The sequence below is a fragment of the Oryctolagus cuniculus genome, chromosome 8 (assembly GCF_051225735.1).
Source record: "Oryctolagus cuniculus isolate XC-2025 breed Fujian yellow rabbit chromosome 8, ASM5122573v1, whole genome shotgun sequence".
Taxonomy (NCBI): Eukaryota; Metazoa; Chordata; class Mammalia; order Lagomorpha; family Leporidae; genus Oryctolagus; species Oryctolagus cuniculus.
In genome coordinates, this window is record NC_142874.1 from 8461060 (window position 1) to 8484331 (window position 23272).

At 35.6% G+C, this 23272-nt stretch overlaps 1 protein-coding gene across 5 annotated transcripts in view; it reads right to left on the bottom strand.

The window, feature by feature from the left end:
- Nucleotides 1-23272, bottom strand: part of FSTL5 (follistatin like 5) — an 845021-nt gene that overhangs the window by 130740 nt on the left and 691009 nt on the right. For 3 of the 5 annotated variants that reach the window (XM_051831717.3, XM_051831715.3, XM_051831716.3), the window contains exon 11: nucleotides 8405-8431. The exons of the other annotated variants lie outside the window; for them this stretch is intronic. In XM_051831717.3, the coding sequence (XP_051687677.3) occupies nucleotides 8405-8431 (27 nt within the window). The remainder of the gene's footprint in view (nucleotides 1-8404; nucleotides 8432-23272) is intronic. 5 annotated transcript variants of the gene reach the window in all.

A 23272-nucleotide genomic window follows, 5' to 3' on the forward strand; every position in this document is an offset into this window, starting at 1 on the left:
TGACTTAAATCATACTTTAACATTTTTTCACACTACAGATCTGGGACATCTCAGAAATCTGTCCACTTATTTGAAAAACCTCTACATACAGGATGCAGGAGTCTACAAGTTTCACACCTAGTATACAGTTGGGGTTAACAGGTGACTGAGTTGAGGGAGATTCCAGCTATTCTTGAACATGTATTCTGATTGCTCTACACTGTTCCAACGAGCCCAGCCCTAAGCCCATGTAGGCCTTTCTTTCTGGACCCACGTTGCTTTGTCTGTTTGTCTTGATTTGTACAAATTTATTCAGGCAAAAATGCCTTATATATTTCTGTGATAACTCCTGTTCTTTGAAGATAAGCAGCAAAACTGAAATACTGATAGTTTGGAAAGCCAAATCAATGTTGTTTAATATGTTTAAATTCTAAAAACATCTGTTTAGGGGAAGATAATTTATTTAAATACAAAAATATTCCTGAAGCACATATTTTTTTTCCAATTTAGAATACCTCAAAGGTCTATTAAGTCTAGCCTGGAGCTTTGCACCCATAAGAATCACAATGAAAATGCATTGGTTTATGAAATATTTCATCATCAAATTTGTCACAGGTAATCTTATACACGTTATTAGAAAATGAAAAAGTCACACATTTTGCCTATCTGGACATGTATTCATCTTTTCTTAAGATCTAAAAGAAAATGGTTTCAAAATTAATTATGGCTTTTTAGTAGTTCATACATAACATGTATACATTATTTCTTTGTAGCATTCAAAATTATTTGAACCTAAAATACATATACATTGTACATGGTGCCAGTTTGGTATCTCTTTTGTAATTTTATAAGTGATCCATAGCACTCATATTTTAAGACATAATTATTATCAATTATGCACTAACACTCCAAAGACCATATAATTGATGGGATATTTTTGAACCTTAGTGGAAACAGCATAGAATGATATTCAAGACACATTTTTCATAAAGTAAAAATTACTAGTTTTCAGCAGTTATTTATAATTTCATTTGTGCATAACACAATGAAAATTCTATGCCCAAAGGATAAGGTTTATAAAAACCTCAGTACTGATGCAAAAACTCTTTGATTTATATCAGTAAAGCCTCCACGTAAACATTAATGTAAGATTGATTTTATGCCATTTACCAATAACTTTCAGTTGACTGTTATTGATTCCTGAACACTATTGTTGAAATCTGTGAACATAAGCAAATCATAATACGGTATCTGATTTCAGTTGTGCCAGTTACAGACCACATTTGATGTTTATTACAAAGCTCTGAATATTTTTAAATGGACATGTCTACCTTCCATTGTTCTTCAAATGTTTCCTCTAAACTGATTTTGAAGGTGCTTGAACCTTACAGCTTCTGTGAGTCAAGATTGTTTGCAAGATTTCTTGAGATATTTTCCGTATTATGCTATTTTATAATATTTTGCACACAATAGAGACAAAGGGATTTCATTATAATTTCTTGCACTGATGAAATTTCTATGCTGTATTTTTCTCTAAAAAATGCTTCATCCATCCAAAACACCCTTTCAAATCTGAGAGTCTGTTTTCTTTTTAAGATATGAATTACAAATAGGCATTTTATAAATGGCATAACCTAATTTTCAAGTTTCTAGAGAAGAAAGTGACATTATTTGGCACAGTTTAGGTTTTTAAATTTATTGTTTCAGAGGGAGAGTGACTTTCTAGAATTTATGAATAAGTAATGGCCACAAAATACCACATATAAATATGTTAAAATAATAATACAAGATAAACATCTATATAACAATTTCAGTGTTCATTAAATACAACTTTACACCGGTATAGCTGTCTGTGAGTTCTTTCTGTCCTTACTCACAAGTGGCGATATTTTGCCTTTTATTGCAAGACATATTTTGTTCCTCAAAATTTTTATTTAGATTTTAGAAGCAAAATTTAAGATCTGGACAGTTATTTCCTTTTGTTTGATGCTATAGTGTTATGCATATATAAATTAATTGAAGATATATTCCATAAAATATGAATTAACTGATGAAAGACATGCTTGAAATGAAAGATCATACAAATTTTCACTTGAGGTATTCATTAACTTTATGTGTAAAGAACAATAATATGTATGTGTATGTATTCATACTAATTACTAAGATTCTACATGAAATCTATTTTGGAGAGCAGGAGTGAGGGAACATAAAAAAGAGACATAAACTTCCTCCTCTTAATTTAGACAGAATGGAGGCAAAACATAGCTACAGCACTTCATCTTTTACCAGGGACTGCTAATGAATCAGCCAATTTCCCCAAATCGAATTTGTAGATGATGATTATACTTATGCCATGAAGCTGTTCCAAGAATTAAATGAGAGTAAGAAGGTAAAACACTTAGCAAAGTAATTGGAACGCTGGAAAATACCAATAAATGATAATGCCATGCTGTCTACAGTGGCGTTTGCTCCCCTGAAAAACTACCAGAAAAAAGCAAATGATGAAATAACTGAGTCCCAAATTTGAATAGTGTCTTCATTTTTTCCTCAAACCTAATTAAAACGTACTGTTTTTGGTTTTCTATGCCAAATGTAGGTCTTCTAGGATATTAGTTTATATATATCATACATATATATAAATTAATGGTACAGAAGCCTGCTATACATAAGGTTGACTTTATAGTAGTGTATTTCTCAAGTTGACCTTCCCAGAGAGTCCATGAAGTAAACACTGGTTCATAATTATACTAAGATGTCATTTGCATTTTCCTTCTCCTTGTCTCCCAGAGTGAAGTTTTCAGTGGACTACATGAAGAATGATGTCATATGTGATTTGAAACAATTCAATGTAGAAATAGATGCAAGAATCCATAATCTTCTGTTTAACAAAACACTAAAGAGATCTGCAGAATGCAAAACAAAGTTTCTACTAATTTGATTTGAAAAATGCATCTTTTAAAAAATATTGTGCTACTTATTCTACTTATTGCACCAAGTAATGGGTTTATGATGTCTCCTTATAATGTTAATTAATCAATGCATATCTTTCAAATTTCTGTTTTAATCTTTAATGTCCATGCTCAATTGGACTTGCCCCAAATGGTAGAGATAGAAATGTGCCAGGGGATTCCAATTTAATCCCATCAAGGTAGCATGTACCAAGCCCATCTCACTAGTCAAAGTGATCAGTTTCAGTTCACAATTGATCATAATGAAAGGACTAAGAGTCAAAGAGATCACATAAACAAGGCTAGTGTCTGCTAATACCAACCAATAGAATTAAAAAGGGGAGAATGATCCAACATGGGAAGCGGGATATACAGCAGACTCATAGAATGGCAGATGTCCTAAACAGCACTCTGGTCTCAGAATCAGCTCTTAAGGCATTCGGATGTGGCTGAAGAGCCCATGAGAGTATTTTAGGCATGGAAAGCCAAGACACTCTGGGGAAAAAAAAAAAAAAAAAAAAAAAAACTAAATGAAAGATCTCTGTGAGTGAGATCCCAGCAGAAAGCACAGGCCATCAGAGAAGGAGGTACCTTTCTCTGAAGGGAGGAGAGAACTTCCACTTTGACTATGACCTTGTCTAAAGAAGATTGTAGTTGGCAAACTCAAAAGGCTTCCATAGCCTTGTAACTCATAAAAAGAGCCTAGGGTGATTACTGACACCATAAACAAGAGTGTCAAATTGTTAAGTCAACAACAGGAATCGCTATGCACTTACTCCTCATGTAGGATCTCTGTCCTTAATGTGTTATACAATGTGAATTAATGCTATAACTAGTACTCAAACAGAAGTGTAAAGTACTTACACTTTGTGTTTCTGTGTGGGTGCACACTGTTGAAATCTTTACTTAATATATACTGAATTGATCTTCTGTATATAAAGATAATTGAAAATGAATCTTTATGTAAATGGAATGGGAGAGGGAGCCGGAGATGGGAGAGTTGTGGGTGGGAGGGAAGTTATGGGGGAGGAAACCACTGTAATCCAAAAGCTGTACTTTGGAAATTTATATTTGTTAAATAAAAGTTAAAAAAATTTTAATGCCCAAATATTAGCAGATAGAAATACCCCCTCATTCCATTCCCACAAACACACACAAAAAAATCTTTGAGTATGAAGGGTGCCTGAGTCTCAAAAGTTTGGCAATTATAAAGCTTTCAAGTATACTTCTTTTTTCACTAATCCTTGGGCAGTGGTGTATTACAGACATTTGTGATTTCGGGGGAAGTTTTTCCGCTCTATCACAGGAAAGATTAGGGAACGTGTAGGCTGTTTCTTTGTTTCCCATTCCCCCGTGAAGAGACACATGCACTTTGTCTTTTCCAGGTCGATTGCTAATCTAATAGGGTACAGTGGCTCAGAGTGATCCATAGTTGTTTGCTCCTTGTGAGCTTTCCTTTTGCTTTGTTTTTCTTTCTATACAGAGGGAGGCCATAAGCAAGAATTACTTCAGTCTCATAAGAAAGAAGTACTTCCCAGAGGAGTTTCTAATCAATATTGCACCTTTAAATACATGAAAGGGACCGAGAAAAAGAATTAGAGGTCATGCACATTCCTATCTGAATCTTGGGGAGGAAACTGCAGAAAAATAACAGTGTAGCATGCGGATGTAACTATATTATATATGTTATATATTATATTATGTATTATATATATCATTTATTATACACACCATATAACGTATATAATTTATATTAGAAATACAGTGTAATTTATTATGATGCATAATTATTTATATATTTAAGTCAATAACCAAAGAAATTTTATGATTCTGTCTTCTTCTTACTTAAACGGCCATTGCCTTAGCATTAAAACTTAGTCAACTGCAGGTCATAATTCAATGATGCTGTTTCACTAAGTTGGGAGTTTAAAAACTTTTCATTGACTGCGTTTTCTTCACCTCACAGTGATCCAAAACTTTATATAATATATATATATATTAAACTTCACATATACATATATATTTTAAAATATAGAAGAGATCTCCTCTTTTTAATCTAAAGAATGATATAGGCAGGAATAGATGTTCTACATTGCATTTCTCACCCTCAATAACTCAGCAGGGGTAGATTTTTGTTCAGTAATGTTCCCATTTGTATCATGTCCTTGGAGCTAAAAATGTCTTTACACACAGAGCAGAATGACACCTCTGCACCGCACAAAGTTTTTCTGTTATTGCCAGCTGAAATCAGACTTGCTCATGCTTTCTTTCTTACTGGCACGTTTTTGATTGAGCAGAGCTCATTACCATATAGATTGGCCAGAGTGATATGTAGATCCACTTCTTGTGAGTAGTATGCAAGATAAATTCTTTGGTAAATAAAACAGTTTAAATTATTTAATTCAGTGCCATGTAAAACAATGTTAATTAAGACATATGACATAAACCTGAATTAGTTATACACTCAATAAGTGATGGGAAATACTTTATTATATTTTGCTATAAAATTAAAAAAGTGAAAAAACACAAGCTGAGTGTTTTAATGTATATTTAAAAATTAATATAGTAAAATTACTTGTCAGTAGAAATGACTCAAGCTTTAGCTTCCTAGATTAAAATTATTTTTCGAGTAGATAGTAGAATTTATTTATCTTTGAATTGCCAAAGTTCTCAAAGTGTTAAGTGCTTAGTAGCATCTTTAAAATAATTTTTAAATAAATGAGTGAGATGTTTACTTTCTTAACATATTTCTATAATCTGATAAATTATAATGATGATTTGGATAGAACTGGAAGTAGAACAGAAGAGAAATGGGAAACACTGTTCTCCAGCCTTAAATATTGGTCTGGTCAGTAAGGTAACACATATTAAATTCACCAAAATGTGTTTCGATTACAGACTTCTGGTCATGCTAGATATCATGTGTATGTTTTAAAAAGCAATTTTATAGCTATCAGTCTAAAGATAATACACCATATCACAGTTAAGTAAAGTGTCAGAATGAGAAGTATTATCATTTTCAACTTTCTTTTATTATTGCCCTTAAAATGCCTGAAATTCTACAACTGATTCTCTCTGGGATAAATGTCTTTTACCAAAGTAAAGATGTAAACATACACACATGACACCACTGGAACAGAAACTAAAGAGGACCTCAGGAATATTTAGTTTTATTATTATTCTGATTAAAATACAGGCAGACATTTTCTTTGGAGGTTTAGATAACTAATATTTTATTAGTTTAGTCTAATAATTATACATATTGAACTTCTGAGGTTCAGAGATTTCTCAAGCTTATCTATTATTTCTGGTCATCTGTTAATTCTACATGCAGTAAGTTTTAATTATAATTTCATACCAATAATGGTGACAGCATGAAAAATAATTTATACATGTATATGAATAAAAATCATACATGGATCCTTCTTAAATATATTTTTAAATGTTTATTATAGTAAATAACAGAATTCTCTGATTATAGGTGATACAATAGAAGATTTTAAAAATTTATCTCAACATACTTCTTAAATACATTGTAACATTACCTGTAAAATAATAGCTATTTTCCTTTAAGAATAGATTGTGTCAAACAAAGACATGAAGAATAAGTGCACCATAAATTGATGGACAAATATTGAGAATGTGCATTTTCAAAAACTAACAGGAGAGGCCGGCGCTGTGGCTCACTAGGCTAATCCTCTGCTTGCGGCACTGGTACTCAGGGTTCTAGTCCTGGTTGGGGCGCCAGTTCTGTCCCGGTAGCTTCTCTTCCAGGCCAGCTCTCTGCTGTGGCCTGGGAAGGCAGTGGAGGATGGCCCAGGCGCTTGGGCCCTGCACCTGCATGGGAGACCAGGAGGAAGCACCTGGCTCCTGTCTTCGGATCGGTGCACTGCGCCGGTCTTAGCAGCCATTTTGGGGGTGAACCAACAGAAAAAAGATCTTTCTCCCTGCCTCTCTTTCTCTCTCACTGTGTAACTCTGCCTGTAAAAAAAAAAAAAAAAAAAAAAAAAAAAAAAAAAAAAAAACCTAACAAGAAATTCTAGACTGATAAATACTGTGGCATGTGATGCATCATAGCATGATGTCAATTAATCTGAAGGTGTCCTATAATGCTATTAGAGTTAGCTTTGGTTAAGGATTAGTATAAACCAATTAAGTTCATCAATGATATCAAATTCAAAGTATAAGGAAGAGTTGTTTCTCATCCTTTAAATTGATTTGCCTATCAGAGATTTTCAAGGAGAGTGTTGATTCAATTAGAAGCTTTGTATTTGAAGCCAGAGCCATCAGAGCTGTGTCAGTCAGACTTTTCTCTGACTCCTTTGTTAGTGTTCCTTCCATTACAAGGATACGATGGAATCAGTTTTTAATATGTCCAGAGAAATATTCATTTGATGTCAAGAGATGTAAAGAATCATCCTCTAAAATACGTTAATGTCTGAATAGTGATTGAATTGTGTTCATTCAAGGTGAAGTAGCCAAGTGGGATGAAAAGAAATGGTATGGATACACCAGAATCTCATATAATAATTCAAATTTTAAAGGAATGTATTTTAAAAAACTTAAGGAGAGCAGATATCACAATGTGGGGTGGAGGAAATACATGGAATGCCTCATCACTGAGAACAATATAGAACTGGAAAATTCCAGAATTATTGGAGGATTATAGGTCCCACTGGAGCAGCATCTCTGCTTCTTACCACAGCTGTCACTGGAGAAGGCCATCTAGGATTATAGCCAAGGCAATCGTGGTCAATGCCTATCAGAAGTGTAAGGTTGGCTTACAGACATTTTTCTCCTGAGAATTTAATAGAAGCAAAATTGAGGGGCTATTTGAGTAGATGACGAAATGCATTTTTCCCAGTCTTTGTGGTTAAATGAGGAAAAACCATGACAATTACAATAATAAATAACAGTGGATACCATTTATTGAGTGCTGTCTATATTTAAGGAGCTCATAAAAGTTCTACTGAGTATTAATAATTACATTTATTTTTGAGATAAGAAGATTGTGAGACAATGAGACTGAATCACTTTTTTTATGTATAATTGTGATAGAGACTACCTGTAGTCCAGGTCTTTCAAGTTTATATCCCAAATTCTTATATAATGTATTATACTCACTGGTATGAAAATGCTTCTGATCCTTATTCAGACTTAAATTTAGGTAGCATTTATTATGTAAATTACATGAATGAGATTTCTTGTATGTTTGACCTAATTTTATACTCTTGAAATTATTTCAACATGTTGTAATCAAACTTCTTGGTATATCAATACTGAATTAAGATGGTGAGAAGGGTTAAATATTTTCAGTGGAGAAAGTTTATACAAGAATATTGAAATATTATCAAGTAAGAGCACTGAGTAAAAAATGAGGAAGAATTCAATAATTATTGAAATTAACAGTAGCCAATAAATGTAATAAAAATCAAGCAACATAGTTACAGAGTATGAAATATAATTGAATTTAATACCTTCTTCTCTCCATAATATGTTAGCTACTGCAGCATGTTAAAAAGAAAGAGAAAGAAAAATGAGTAAAGAGAGATTTAACTGCATAGTAATATAAAAAAAATACTATTAAAGAGGTCAAATTCTCTAGGATAGATGTTGCAAGAGTATATACAAACACTGACAACGAATTCAAGACAAAGTACTATATATTAACAGAACAATAAAATGTTAAGATGAGCTAATAATCTTCTGTGCATTTCTTAAAATACCCAATTCTTCCTTGGAATAAGGATTTTGCTAATGAATAAAGAACATTTTATGTATCACTGAAAAGAAGAGGATATGTAAGTTAGTTTACCGAAATAAATTTTTAGAATAAGCTTTAGTAGTTAAATTCACTTAGTCAACAGTATACGTAAAAACTACCAGTTAAAATTAAGCTCTTTTAAAATCTCAATAATCACATTATGTAGTATTCCTAACTAATATGAAATTTACTTGAACAAGAATAGCTCTTTTAAAATCTTGAACACAGAAGTGGCCTATTTGCACTATTTTTAAGCTGTATATGTTTTCACTGTTTTAAATTAGATAGAATAACATGTAAATAAATTGGGGCTGGCATAGCATAGCTAATAAAGCTACTGACTGTTATGTGGGCATCCCATAAGCGGGGCTGTTTCTTGCACCAGCTTTTCTACTTCTGATCCAGCTCACTGCTAGTTGTCTGGGAAAAGCAGGGGAGGATGTCTCATGTATGTGAGCCCCTGGCACCCATATGGGAGACCCAGATGAAGCTCCTGGCTTCTGTCATCAACTTGGCCCAGCATTGTCCATTGTGGTCATGTGAGGTGTGAACCAGCAGATGGAAGATCTCTGTCTCTTCCTCTCTCTGTAACACTGACTTTCAAAATAAGTGAATAAATAAATAAAAAGACATAGCTAAATCTATCCTGTTTGCATCAGAACATACTAAATACCTTCTGGACCTTAAGTTGTTCAAAATTTACATAGGAACTAAATCAATAGAGCTAAAATACTGAGACAGAAATTTTAAAAAAAGTGTCCATTGAATATATACTAATGGAAATGGCTGCCTCTTGACTATCTCCAAGTTCTGCAAACTCTACATATGTTCAAAGTAAAACAATACAAGCAAAATGACAATGTAATTAATGGAAATCTCATACATAGCTAATTCTTTGACTATTTTGCTCTTTTTAATGTATAGTTATCTTTTTGTTAAACTGAATCCACACATATATGCAGCAGCTCCAAAAATGGAGTTTAGCATTCCTCATGTGTGGCTCAAGGCATAAGTGATGTAGCTTTTAGAATCTTTTGTGTTTTTACAAATTATTAAAGTAAGCATTTTAGGGTGAAATTTTTCAGTTTTTAACTCCTTAATATTTATTCAAACATCCGTACATAGTACATTGTACATCAATGTACAAATCCCTTCAAACATTTTATAGTGATGTTCCTATTACATTCCAAGTGCTTAGAACAATTATGAAAGAATACAAAACCTTCAGCTATAAGATAAAGACATATACCAAAAATTAAACAACATATAGTGATGAATGAGTCTTTGAAGAAGTTGAAAATGAGATAAAAAGCTTTCTTGAAATAAATTAAAGCAAAAACACAACATATCAAAACCTGTAGGATAGAGCAAAATCACTATTAAGAGGAAGTGTTTTTTGAGAAAACAATCAAAAAAAGACCAACCTCTGGCCAGACTAAGACAGAAAAAAAAGAGAAAAAAACTCAACCAAGTAAAATTACAGATGAAAAAGGAGACATTGCAACTAATACCACAGAAATATAAATAATCATAAAAGTACCAAGAACAACTATATGCTAATAAACTGGAAAACTTCAAATAAATAGATAAATTCCTGGAAACACATAACCCACAATGATTAAATCATGAAGACATAGAAAATCAAAACAGACCTTTACTAAGCAATTATATTGAAACAGTAATCAATAGTCTTCCAATAAGGTAAAGTCCAGGAACTGATATCTTTGCTACTGAATTCAACAAAACATGCAAAAAGGAACTAGCTCCAATACTTTTCAAACTTCTCCATAATATTGAACAGGATGGAACTTTGCCAAATTCATTTCATAAGCCCATTATCACTTTGATACCAAAACAGACATGGAAAGAAAATTAAAGACCTACATTCTTAATGAACATAGACACACAGATTGTCAACAAAATACTAGCAAATGGAATCATAACCACACCACAAAAGATGAGACATCATGATCAAGTGGGATTTATCCCAGAAATGAAAGGGTGGGTGGTTCAAAGTTAGCATATCAGTGCCACAAATCACATCAACAGAATAAAGAACAAAATACACGGTTATCTCACTAGATGCAGAGGAAATATTTGATAAGACTCAATACTCTTTCATGAGAAATTTCCTCCAAATTAGGTATAGGAGGAAAATACCTCAAAATTATAAGGGCTACATATAACAAACCAACAGCCAATATCATAAGGACCAGGGAAAAGCTCAAAGCATCTCCCCTCAGATCTGGAACAAGACAAGACATTTTCAACATACTACCAAAAGTTTTAGCAAAAGCAATTATGAAAGAAAGAGAAAGAAAGAACATCAGAACTGGGAAAGACGAAGTCAAACAATACAATATTTCTGATGACATGATGAACGTGGAAAAATATACTCCACCAAAAAGATGTTAGAATTGGTAAACAGATTCAGTAAAGTTGCAGGTTAAAAATAAAAATAGCAAAAATAGTATTTTTAAAATGGTAATTATGAACTCACTGAAAGAGAAATCAAGAAAGAAATGTCATTCATAATAGCCAGAAAGAAATATTTAGGAGTAAATTGGACCAAAGAAATGAAAAATCTTTACAATGAAAGTTATCAAATGCCAATGAAAGAAATCAAGGACACACAAAAATGGAAGGATAATTTTTGCTCATATATTAGGAGAATCCATATCAATAAAATATCTATACTACTTAAGGCAATCTGCAGATTCAATGCACTCCCTATCAAAATAGCAATGAATGACATTCTTTACAGAATTAAAGAAAACTATCCTAAAATCCCTATGGAATCACCAAAGATCCCAAAAGCCACGGTATTCCTGAGCAAGAAAAATCAAGCTGGAGGTATCACAATACTTGACTTAAAAGCATACTATAGGCCGGCGCCGCGGCTCACTAGGCTAATCCTCTGCCTAGCGGCGCCGGCACACCGGGTTCTAGTCCCAGTCGGGGTGCCGGATTCTGTCCCGGTTGCCCCTCTTCCAGGCCAGCTCTCTGCTGTGGCCAGGGAGTGCAGTGGAGGATGGCCCAAGTGTTTGGGCCCTGCACCCCATGGGAGACCAGGAAAAGCACCTGGCTCCTGGTCCTGCCACCGGATCAGCGCGGTTCGCCGGCCGCAGCGCGCCGGCCAAGGCGGCCATTGGAGGGTGAACCAATGGCAAAGGAAGACCTTTCTCTCTGTCTCTCTCTCTCACTGTGCACTCTGCCTGTCAAAAAAATAAAAATAAATAAAAAAATAAAAAAAGCATACTATAAGCTATAGAAATTAACACAGCATGACACTGGTATAAAAATTGACACATAGCTCAAAAAAACAGAACAGATCCATGTACATACAGCTAATTGATTTCTGACAAATGTGTTTTTCCAATAGGGTAGAGTAAGGATAATATCTTCAACAAATGGTGCTGGCAAAACTGTATGAATATATGTAGAAGAATCAAGCAAGATTCATACTTCTTACTATACACAAAAATCAACTTTAGATGGTTCGAAGACCAAAATTTAAAAATGATCCTAATAAATTGTGGGAAAAAAATGTAGGAGAAACATTCCAAGACACTATTGTAGGGACAACTTCTTGAACAAGACCTCCAGTGCAGAACAAAAGCAAAAGTGAACAAATGTGACTATATCATACTCAGAAGTAGCTGCACAGTGGAAGAATGATCAATAAAGTGAGGAGACATTCAACAAAAGGGAAAATATTTCTGAGCTACTTTACAAAAGATTAATATCCAGATATCCAGATATATCAGTAACTTAAAAACTCAACCAAAACCAATCAATTCAGCAAAAAAAAAAAAAAAAAAAAAAAAGCCAAAGACTTCACTAGACAATTCTCAAAAGAATTGCAAATGTAAAACTATTCAACATTACCAACCAATAGGAGAAAAATCAAAACCACAATGAGATATCTATCACCTCACCCCTTTTTCAGAATGGCTAAAATCCAAAAGACAGCGAGTAACGAATGCTGAGAGAGGATGCAGAAAGGGGAACTCTTAACACTGTTGTTGGGAGTGTTCAGCCCCTGCAGTATTGAGATTTCTTTAACAACTAGAACTAGCCTTGCCATATAGTCCAACAACCCCACTACTGGGTATATACCAAGAAGACATGAGCACGTTGCATCAAAGAGATACCTGCACTACCATATTTATAATAGCATTGTTCACAATAGCCAAAAGTTGGGATCAAACAAGGTTTGTCCATCAACAAATGAACAGATAAAGAAAGTGTGGTATATATACACAATAAAATATTATCAGCTATAAAAAAGAATGAAATTCTACCATTTGCATCAAAATGGATGCTACTGGAGGACATCACACTGAGTGACATAAGACAGAGACAGAAAAACAAATACTGCATGTTCTGCCTAAGTAGGAACTAACATTAGGAAGAAAGAGACAGAAAGATAGAAAGACAGGAGGAAGGAAGGAAGGAAAGGAGGGAGGGAGGAATAAAGAAAGGAAGGGAGGGAGGGAGGGAGGGAGGAACATCTGTGTATCAATATCACTGCACACATACTTTTGTAAAACTCCAGGAGCCTGGAGCTTCCTTCAGGTCAAGCATGTTGGTGCAGGGCCCAAGGACCTAGGACATCTTCCACTGCTTTCCCATGCACATTAGCAGGGAGTTGTATTGGAAGTGGAGCAGCCAGGATAAGAACCAGTGCCTATATAGGATACTGGCACCGCAGGTGGTCGTTTTACCCACTATGATACAGTGCCAGCCCCTATTTTTGACTTTTATAAATCAAATACATGTGTATGTGTGTGTGTGTTGTTCTCTTTGTTTTCCATATCTCTATATAAAGCTTCATTAATCTACATTTTTTAAAGATTGTATTTATTTATTCAAAAGTTAGAGAGTTACACAGAGAGAGGAGAGGCAGAGAAAGAGAGAGAGGTCTTCTGTCCTCTGGTTCACTCCCCAATTGGCAGCAATGGCCGGAGTTGCACCAATCCGAAGCCAAGTGCCAGGAGCTTCCTCTGGGTCTCCCATGTGGGCGCAGGGACCCAAGGACTTGGGCCATCCTCTACTGCTTTCCCATGCCATCACAGAGAGCTGGATTGGAAGAGGAGCAGCCGGGACTAGAACTGGTGCCTATATGGGATGTCCGCGCTTCAGTCCAGGGCATTAACCCGCTGTGCTATAGCGCTGGCCCCATAATATACATTTTTCCAAGACATACAGAAGTCTATTTAGCCTTTACCCAATGTTGCCAGGGAAAGCAACATCAGTAATCTGAAATTTTTCATCCCACAACACTCAGGATTGACTACTTTTTTTTTAAGATTTATTTATTTATTTGAAAGGGAGTGTAACAGAGACAGACACACAGAGAAATATAGATATTTTCCATTCCCTGGTTTACTTGCCAAATGGCTGCAGTGGCTGGAGTTGGGCTAGCTCAAAGCCAGCAACCTGGGACTCCATCTGGGTATCCCATGTGCTCAGGGTCCTGAGCCACTGGATCATCTGCTGCTGCTTTCTCAGGTACATCAACAGAGTGATGGGTCAGAAGTGATGCAGCCAGGACTCAAACCAACACTCACGTGGGATCCCAGTACTGCAGGAGGCAGCTTAATTGGCTGTGTCACAACACCAGCACAAAGATGCACTATTACTGGGGTGTGTGTGAGTGTATATATGTGAATATATAACATTTTAATGTGAATATAAAGAATTAATGCTATATGTGTAAATTAGTTTGACAATTAGTGATACTGACCATTGATAAGTATTTAAAGAACACTTTGTTCTATTTATGTCTTTAGCTCACTATTTTATTAGGGTGTGCTGATTTATAATTTTTACATTTCGAACAGTGGCTTATATATTGGAATAACCTTGTTTTGCATATTACTTTATTCTCCATAGATTATAAATAACCATCTGTTACACAGATGTAACTGTCCCACTCATCTCTATAAAATGTGTGTGTGTGTATTTAGCCTCAATGTCTTTAGCATAGCACATTTGAGTATCTATGATATTATGATATATGTATATACTTTGTGTCACCTTAAACTCACATTCCAAACATCGAATCTCTTTGAATCTCTTCTTCTTTGTTTATGTTATTTTTAATTGTTTTATTTCTTTGAAAGAGCAATGGAGAGTAGGAGTCAGGGAAGGAGGGAGAGAGAGAGAAAGGGAGAGAGAGAGACGGATCTTCTCTCCCGTAATGCACACCACAGCCACAGCTGGGCCAGGCCAAAGCTAGGAGGCAGGAATCCATCTGGGTCTCCCGTGTGGGTGGCAGGGACGCAAGCATTTGAGACAATGTCTGCAGCTCTCCAGGATGGGCAATAGCAGGAAGCTGGGTCAGAGGCAGAGGTGGGACTGGATCCCAGTTACTCTGATGTGTGATGCGGATTTCCTCAGGGGCAGCTGAAGCTGATGCACCGATTTCTATCCTTCGTTTACATCTTAAAGAGATATCCTTTCAATAATTCCTCCCCTACTTTTTCCCGTCCTTATTCTTTAAGACTGGGCTTAGCTTTTCATCTCTGGTTAATCTATCTGGAACCAGGAGTTTGTACTAACTAAATTCTTTGTTTTACATAAAGAATCCTGTGAAACATTTAAGTTACTCCTTATATGTCATTAAAAAGTATCTGATCCTGTATATTTTATTTATAACTGGATAATCAAATCACAAAGTTATAGACTACCATAATTCAATACTTATTCACTACATAATTGAAATGTGAAATTATTTCTAAAGATAGCATGCCTCTTATAATGAAAATACCGTTGAATGGAACAGATGCCTGACAGCAATAACTGAATGCTTTATTAATGCATTTAATAAATTGCCTTATTTTATATATTGGGAATTTACAAATAATATTTAATGGGGTGGAACTCCTATTAAACATACTATCTCTGAGGAAATACATTGGGTCACTGAATGTCATAATGTGACAGCAATCAGAGAGTTAACTACATAACAGCGTGATGCAGTACTAAATAGCCATTTTCCTTGGCTACTCTTGAAAAAGCTGTCTGGCTTTATAACTTAACATCTTTTTTTGTACTTGTCTTTCTCCTTATCTGAAAGTTTAAGGTTTTCACCACTGTAAGACATTTTTTGATAAAGCACATTTATGTAAGGATAACATTTAAGCTGGAAATTTCATTGACTGCATCCCTTTTGGATTTAAGAATTGACTTAACTCTGGCAGGCAAATGGAAAAGGGCAACCTTAAAAGGAAATGCAGATAAAAATTTAATATAACTGAAAAAAGTGCATGGCTGATGTCACAGTAGTTGAAAGTCCTTTGGATGTACATATGGAGAATGAAATGAGACATTTAAACCATACTATTTTTATGATAGAAACTATATTAGATATGTCAAGTACATTCTCTCCCATATGCCAAATTCAAAGCTCCTTTTACATGAACCTATCAATCTTTCAGCACTGATTGAAGTTAATTCCCCTCTATGACCACACACAGTCCCCACCTGGTGTCTAACAGGAGTTGATCAGTCCATAGTTCTCAGCTTCTATTTGGTAGACAATCTAGAAACTGGCTGGGAAACTGTGAACATAATTTCTATGAAGTGATGAAATGGGATGATCAGATTCTTCGTGAAGGTAATGGGAGTCAGGAAGTCTCACCAGAAAAGCAAAAGCAGAGAGAACTAAAATTGTAAAAATGCACAGCACAAGGTATTATGAACTCAGCCTCCAACACTGAGCCAATCACCTCTTTTCATTATAAAGTCAGCCCTCCCAGGTGCTTTGTTGTAACAGTGAAATACCGGCAGAACTCGGTTCTTCATTCATGAACTGAGTGATGTAAAAGGACACCTTCATCTCTCCACTACTTGACATGCAGTAAAGGACTTCCCCACTGCACATAGGAAGAGACTGCAGGGGTATGCAAAGCAGGAGATGACGATCCATTTAGTCTGAGATGACTATAAAGAAAACAACTTAAGGAAATACTTTCAGCTAATGTTTCCCTAGCCAGATCACGAAAACTAATCTTCATGCACAGAAATTCTAAGACCGTGACAGGAAGTGATTTGATATTTCTATACACTAGTGTTTATGTTTTTGTATGATAAATGTTAAACAGTGACATTCTGAAACATTGTGGATAAAAAGGCCACTGGTCAACAGGAGGAACCATTGCCTTCTGACTTGCCCATGCACTCCAACACTGTGAGCAGGTAGCTCTCACTTTCATTCTCGCATCTATACAATGTACCACAGGGATATCAAGAGAATTTAAAAAAATGACTACTAAATATTTTAAGTAACTGCCACGTGAATTATTGAGCCATAAGTAGATAGAACTTAAGGTGGTCATACGTATGAAATTATGTGAATAGAAATGTATCAAATCAATGCACTGGATGAAAAGATATTGAAGCCAGCATTGTGGCGCCCAGAGCTAAGCTGCCCTCTGCAACACAGGCATCCTGTATCAGAGCACTGACTCAAATCCTGGCTGTCGGCTTCCGGTCTTGCTCAGTGCTGGGAAGGCAGAGGAGAATGGGCCAAGTCCTTGGACCCCTGAAACACACATGGGAGACCCGGAGTAGAACAGCTCTGGTCTTTGCAGCCATTTTAGGAATGAACTAGGGGATGGAAGATTCTCTCTCCTGTTATCTTTCTTTTTCTTTCTCTGTCTCTCCCTTTCTTTCTCTTTTTTTCTCTCTCTCTCCCTGCCCCCACTACTCTCCCTCCTTCCACCACTCCCTCTATTATTCTGAAGTCTTGCTAACTCTGCTTTTCAAATAAATAAGTAAATATTTTAAAAATGAAATATATGTATCAATTTTAATAGGCCTTTTGAGAATTCTATTACCATTTGAGAAAAGAAAATCCTTAGAAAAATAGAAGACTACTTGGATTTTTAAAAAGATTTATTTATTTGAAAGGCAGAGTTATAGAGTGAGGGGGGAGAGAGATCTTCCATCCCTTGCTTCACCTCTCAAAATGGCTGCAATGGCCTGAGCTAGGTCGATCTGAGGCCAGGTGAAAGGAGCTTCGTCCGGGTCTCCCACATGGCTGCAGGGGCACAAGGCCTTGGGTGGTCTTCTGCTGATTTCCTAGGCACATTAGCCAGTAGCTGGATTGAAAGTGGAGCAGCCAGGACAAGAACTGGTGTCCGTGGCCGGCGCTGTGGCACAGAGCGTTAAAGCCCTGTCCTGAGGGGCCAGCGTCCCACGTGGGTCCTGGCTCCAGTCCCGGCTGCTCCTCTTCTAATCCAACTCTCTGCTGTGGCCTGGGAAAGCAGTGGAGAATGGCCCAAGGGCTTGGGCCCCTGCACCCACGAGGGAGACTCGGAGGAAGCCCCTGGCTCACAGCTTCAGATCAGCTCAGCTCTGACCACTGGGGTAATTTGGGGAGTAAATCAGCAGAATGGAAGACTTCTCTCTGTCTCTCTCTGGCTCTACCTCTCTCTGTAACTCTTTCAAATAAATAAAATAATTATTTTTAAAAAAAATAAAAAAAATATAAAGGACTGGTGTCCATATGGGATGTTAGCACTACAGGTGGCAGCTTAACCCATTATACCACAAAACCAGTCCTGATTGCTTGGATATTACTTAGCCTATGAACAAATAAGAAATTATAGATGGCAAACTTGAGAGTTTTAAAGTTTTCTTTAAATCTGTTGCAATGTGCCACATGATTTTTATAATAGGGTATAATTTCTAACAACTTTTTATTATTCCTCAACTCCTCAGATATTCTGAGCTCCTCCCTGTTTAATATGTATGAGGAAACTTCAAAAATTCATGGAATAATATAATTAGAAATTTATTTTGTAACATTTTTGAAATCCATGCATATGAAGGAGTCTTCAAATATTTCACAGAATTGAAAAAATTACACAAGGATTTCAAAACTGCACAAAAATATTAATTCAATAGCCCATGAGCTTATTTGATGCATTTATATTCTGTTATGCAAACACACAAATATATTGAAATATAGTTTACAATTTTTAAAAATCCAAATCTTTGATTGACTATTTTGAAACATTTATCATCAAGATAAATTAAGAAGGGTAAATATTTTGTGGGAGAAATTTCAAATTACAATGTAAAACCTCAGATGTTTTAAATAATCCAGTATTTAGACATTCTGTATAAATACATAGCTTAAACTTCAGTTCAATTGCTTATAATTAAAAATTTAAAACAGGCTGGCGTGTCAGAGTAGTATGCATGAACCTACATAGAGGAATAAATGAAGTAGGACATAAACTTGGCTTCAGAATTTTCTAGTAGCCTGAAACAACAATAAAGTCCTGGGCACTACAGTATATTAGTAAGTGTTCATGAAGAAAATGACACAATATCTCAAAAAGTATTTCTGCTGCAACATTGTCACTAATGCTTTTACATGTCTGTACGTGAGCATGAGAATCAGAGTTTTTCTTATCATATGAGACAGAAAATTCAAGAATGGAGATTTTGCATTCTTAGATGCGCTCTGCTGCTACATCAACCAAGGACTGGGTGATGTCTAAGGAAAACGAAATCATTTCTCAGGATTCTGGAGGCAGGAAGTCTAGTTATCGAACTGCTGGCACCTGCTGACGGCTTTTGTGCTGAGACGTAACATGGCAGAGGGCATCGCATGAGAGAGCACAAGAGAGCAGAGGATGGGAGCGTTTCTCCCTTACTCTACGGCGAGGGCTCTTCCTTCCAAAACTGTTGGAGTCACAAATAAATTCCAATTGAGTCAAGTTGGGGGCATTCAAACCACAGCAAACGTCGATTCGTGAGACCGGGTAAAGAAAAGTGTGCATATTATTTTTTCTTCTTGTCTTTGAGCCGTGGTTGCCACGACGGTGCCTCCGATCACTATTTCAAATTGTTACAGTGGTGAAACACATGCCTGGAAAGGACAAAAGGAGAACACACAGCAGAGAGCAGTGATACTGTAGCAGCTACAGCCACTGGCACAGAGGAACAAGAGAATGGGGTCAGAGATATTGAGCAGAAGAGTGACAGGAAGAGCAAAGCAAGTAGGCCACGTAGCAGCAGCACAGCCAACCGTGGCTGTAGTGAGAATGAAAGCTGGCACCGGAATGTGAGAACATTTTTAGTTGAAGCTTTCTGACAGCACAATGACTCCACACATGTGTAACCTGTAATTATCGCTCCAACTTGCAAATGAAACGTTGTCAGGCGTGACTATGAGACTATGATATAAAAACACGTTCTCCTCTCTGTCTCATACACACATACACACACACACCAGAGTCAGAGAGTCAGCTGTCATACATGCTACAAATGGTTTAAGAAGTTCCTTAATGTAGGAGGGTGACTTAAACAGCTGGCAGAGTTGTAAGACAGCTTTATTTTAGTGTAAAAAATTAAAATCCAAACACAGTTTTTCATAATAGACATTTTCTGTAAACTATTGAAATACCTTGTATTGAACCTTACAAAGATGTTGGTACTCTGAATTTACATCTACCACTCTTGGCAATTTACCCAAAGGAATTGAAATCAGTATATGAAAGAGTTGTCTGTACCGCCAGATTAATAGCAGCTCAACTAACAATAGCTAAGATATGGTAACAACCCAGATGTCCATCAATTAATGACTGGTGGAGGAAGAAGGGTGAGAGTGTGAGTGGGAGGCTGGGGGTGGTGAGAAGAATCATTATGTTCTTAAAGTTGTATTTATAAAATGCATGACGTTTATATACCTTAAACAAAAGGTATCTGGGAAAAAGAACACAAAACAAGAACAACAAAAACACAACAATAAAAAAGACATTGTGGTATATATGCATGACGGAATGCTGCTCAGTGGTACAAAAGAAATCCTGTCTTTTGCAACAAAATGTATGCAAAGAGCACTATGATCAGTGAGGTAAACCAATCCCCAAAAGACAAAAACCATATGATTTCTTATGTTTATACCCTCATCTACACTCTGCAGGAACAGTGCTTTATTTAAGTACTATCTGTTGAACTATTTATTAATTGGAAGTGTAAGCTTATGTTTATAAAGTAAATTGAAAGTATGTCATTGTAAAAATTAAAAGAAAAATAATAAAGGAAGGAGGAGGGAATGTGGAAAGAAGGGATGGAGGGAGGATGGGGTAGAAATATCACTATGCTCCTAAAACTGTATACATTAAATACATGAAATTTACTGCTTTATAAAAATATAAAAATTAAAATATCCTTAACACAAAACTCTGGATTAAATATAAATTATCTAATTGACTACCTTTTCTTAAATACTGATATATTTAGAATATAATATTATCATTTTTAGAAATGTAAGTAACTTTATGTATCATTTAATATATTTAAGAAAATTGTGAAGCAAACAGTCATTGACCCAACAATAACAATAATGGTAATTGGAAGAAATGAACATTTATTGAGCTCTCATTATGTGCTAGACACCACTGAGTATTTTAGTTCATTGGATCCACTAAAAGTTAATTTCTACAAATGTCCCTAATTGAGATAATTTTTATAATAGCTTAATCTAAAACAGCAAAATAAAGCAAGCATGAGCTCAAAATATATCAGGGTAATTAAATAGCCTGGGGTAAGATAATAATGTTTTAAAAGCAAATTGATTAGAAAATCCACTTATCTTAAGTATTCCACAAAATTTTTTTCAGATTGGGCCCTGTAGCCAAAATTTTCTTTCTGGCCAAAAAATGTACAAACTGCATGTAGATATGTTCAAGAAAAAACAATTCTCAGGGAGCTTTGAAAGCATGACAAGTTCATAGTGGATTATCTTCTGTCTACTCTCATCATAGGTTCTTTTCATTGTAATGCTTTCAAATAGGTGTAAGCAGTCAAAGGCATAATTTGGTCCTTCATGATTGCAATATGATTATTTATAGTGAGAAATAATTTTGTGAATGCATGGGTTTTCTTCTTAGACATCCAGACAGACTGATAAATCAAGTAACATTATTTTTTGGGAAATTCCATTAAGCCAAATAATATTTAGAAGATGTATAAATGAAGATAAGTCAACCTCATATTTTAATGCCTACGTTGATTGAGTTACAGCAGCATGAGGTAATAGGTTTCCACAATATATAGTCCACCATTTTTGCGTAAATAGTAAACATGTAAGACCATTTGCTCTATAAACTCTGTTAGGAATTGGAATTTAACTTAATCCTACCCAGCTAATAAAAAATAAATTCAAATGCCTAATATACATTAAAATGAAATCCAGAAAAAATATTTACTGTGCTATTTCTAGGTTAAACATTATCTAAGTAATGAATATGTAGAAAGTAATGTTTACTTTAGCAGAACTGTGGTTTGCATGTCTTCCCTAATTAAATCTGTTATGCTATTGGAATTCATGACTTCCCTGATACTGGTTCTACTCAATAATCCATTCTCATCTAGTATTGCAAATTTCAACAGATATGTTTATGATCACACAGTACACAAAGTTAACCAGACCCACAAAGTGCTTCATTCTTCTTAAGTCTCTATGTACGTAAGTATCATTACAATCACCAATGATCAGCTTAAATGTCACCATCTCAACAGAGACGAACTTAGAAGTTGCAGTTTGCTTCTGTGTCTGCAGTACTATCACACCTGCATACACATCTACTACAGAAATTGTTTCTTTTCCATTGTGTATCATAGTTACCCTTAATTTCTATTTGCACTGAACTGTAGCTTTTTTGAAAGTAGAGAACTGATTTATTGTGTTAGCCACATACTAGCAACATGCTTGTTTGCTTGTTCCTCAAGAAATATTTATCAAGACAAAACATGAATGTATAGTGTTATTGTTCCCTGTCTTTTTTTTAATCCTCATAGCGAAAGCTCTTACTCACTTTCTAAATTTTATACATATTCCTTTAAATGGTTAAGTCTAGATTAATACTATAATAGTAAGCATATACATTGCAAGGTAACTAGCTTTACACACATTTAAATAACATAAGTCAAATTATAGAAATTGTAAAGATTAGACATTACATAAATAAGTTTGGTTGCAATAATAACCTGGAAGGAATTAAAAAGGCAAATTAAAATAAGTTCTAAAATACTGGCAATACATTAAGTGCATGGTGGATTCTTCCTACAGAGTGTCTGCATGTATGGCAACTCATCATTTCTCTAATGAGTGTGATGGCTAGCTGCCAAGGCATATGCAAAATCAACTATAATAGAAAATGCTTCATGGGGTCAGTGCTGTAGCACAGTGGGTTAACGCCCTGGCCTGAAGCGCCGGCATCCCATTTGGGTGCCGGTTGTGGTCCTGGCTGCTCCACTTCCGATCCAGCTCTCTGCTGTAGCCTGGGAAAGCAGTAGAAGATGGCCCAAGTCCTTGGGCCCCTGCACCCACGTGGGAGACCCGGAAAAAGCTCCTGGCTCCTGGCTTCGGATCGGCACAGTTCCGGCCTTTGGGGCCATCTGGGGAGTGAACCAGAGGATGGAAGACCTCTCTCTCTCTCTGTCTCTACCGCTCTCTGTAACTCTGCCTTTCAAATAAATAAAATAAATCTTTAAAACAAAAAGAAAATGCTTCACAAAGGGAGGTAAAACTGCTACCACCAGTAGCAACATG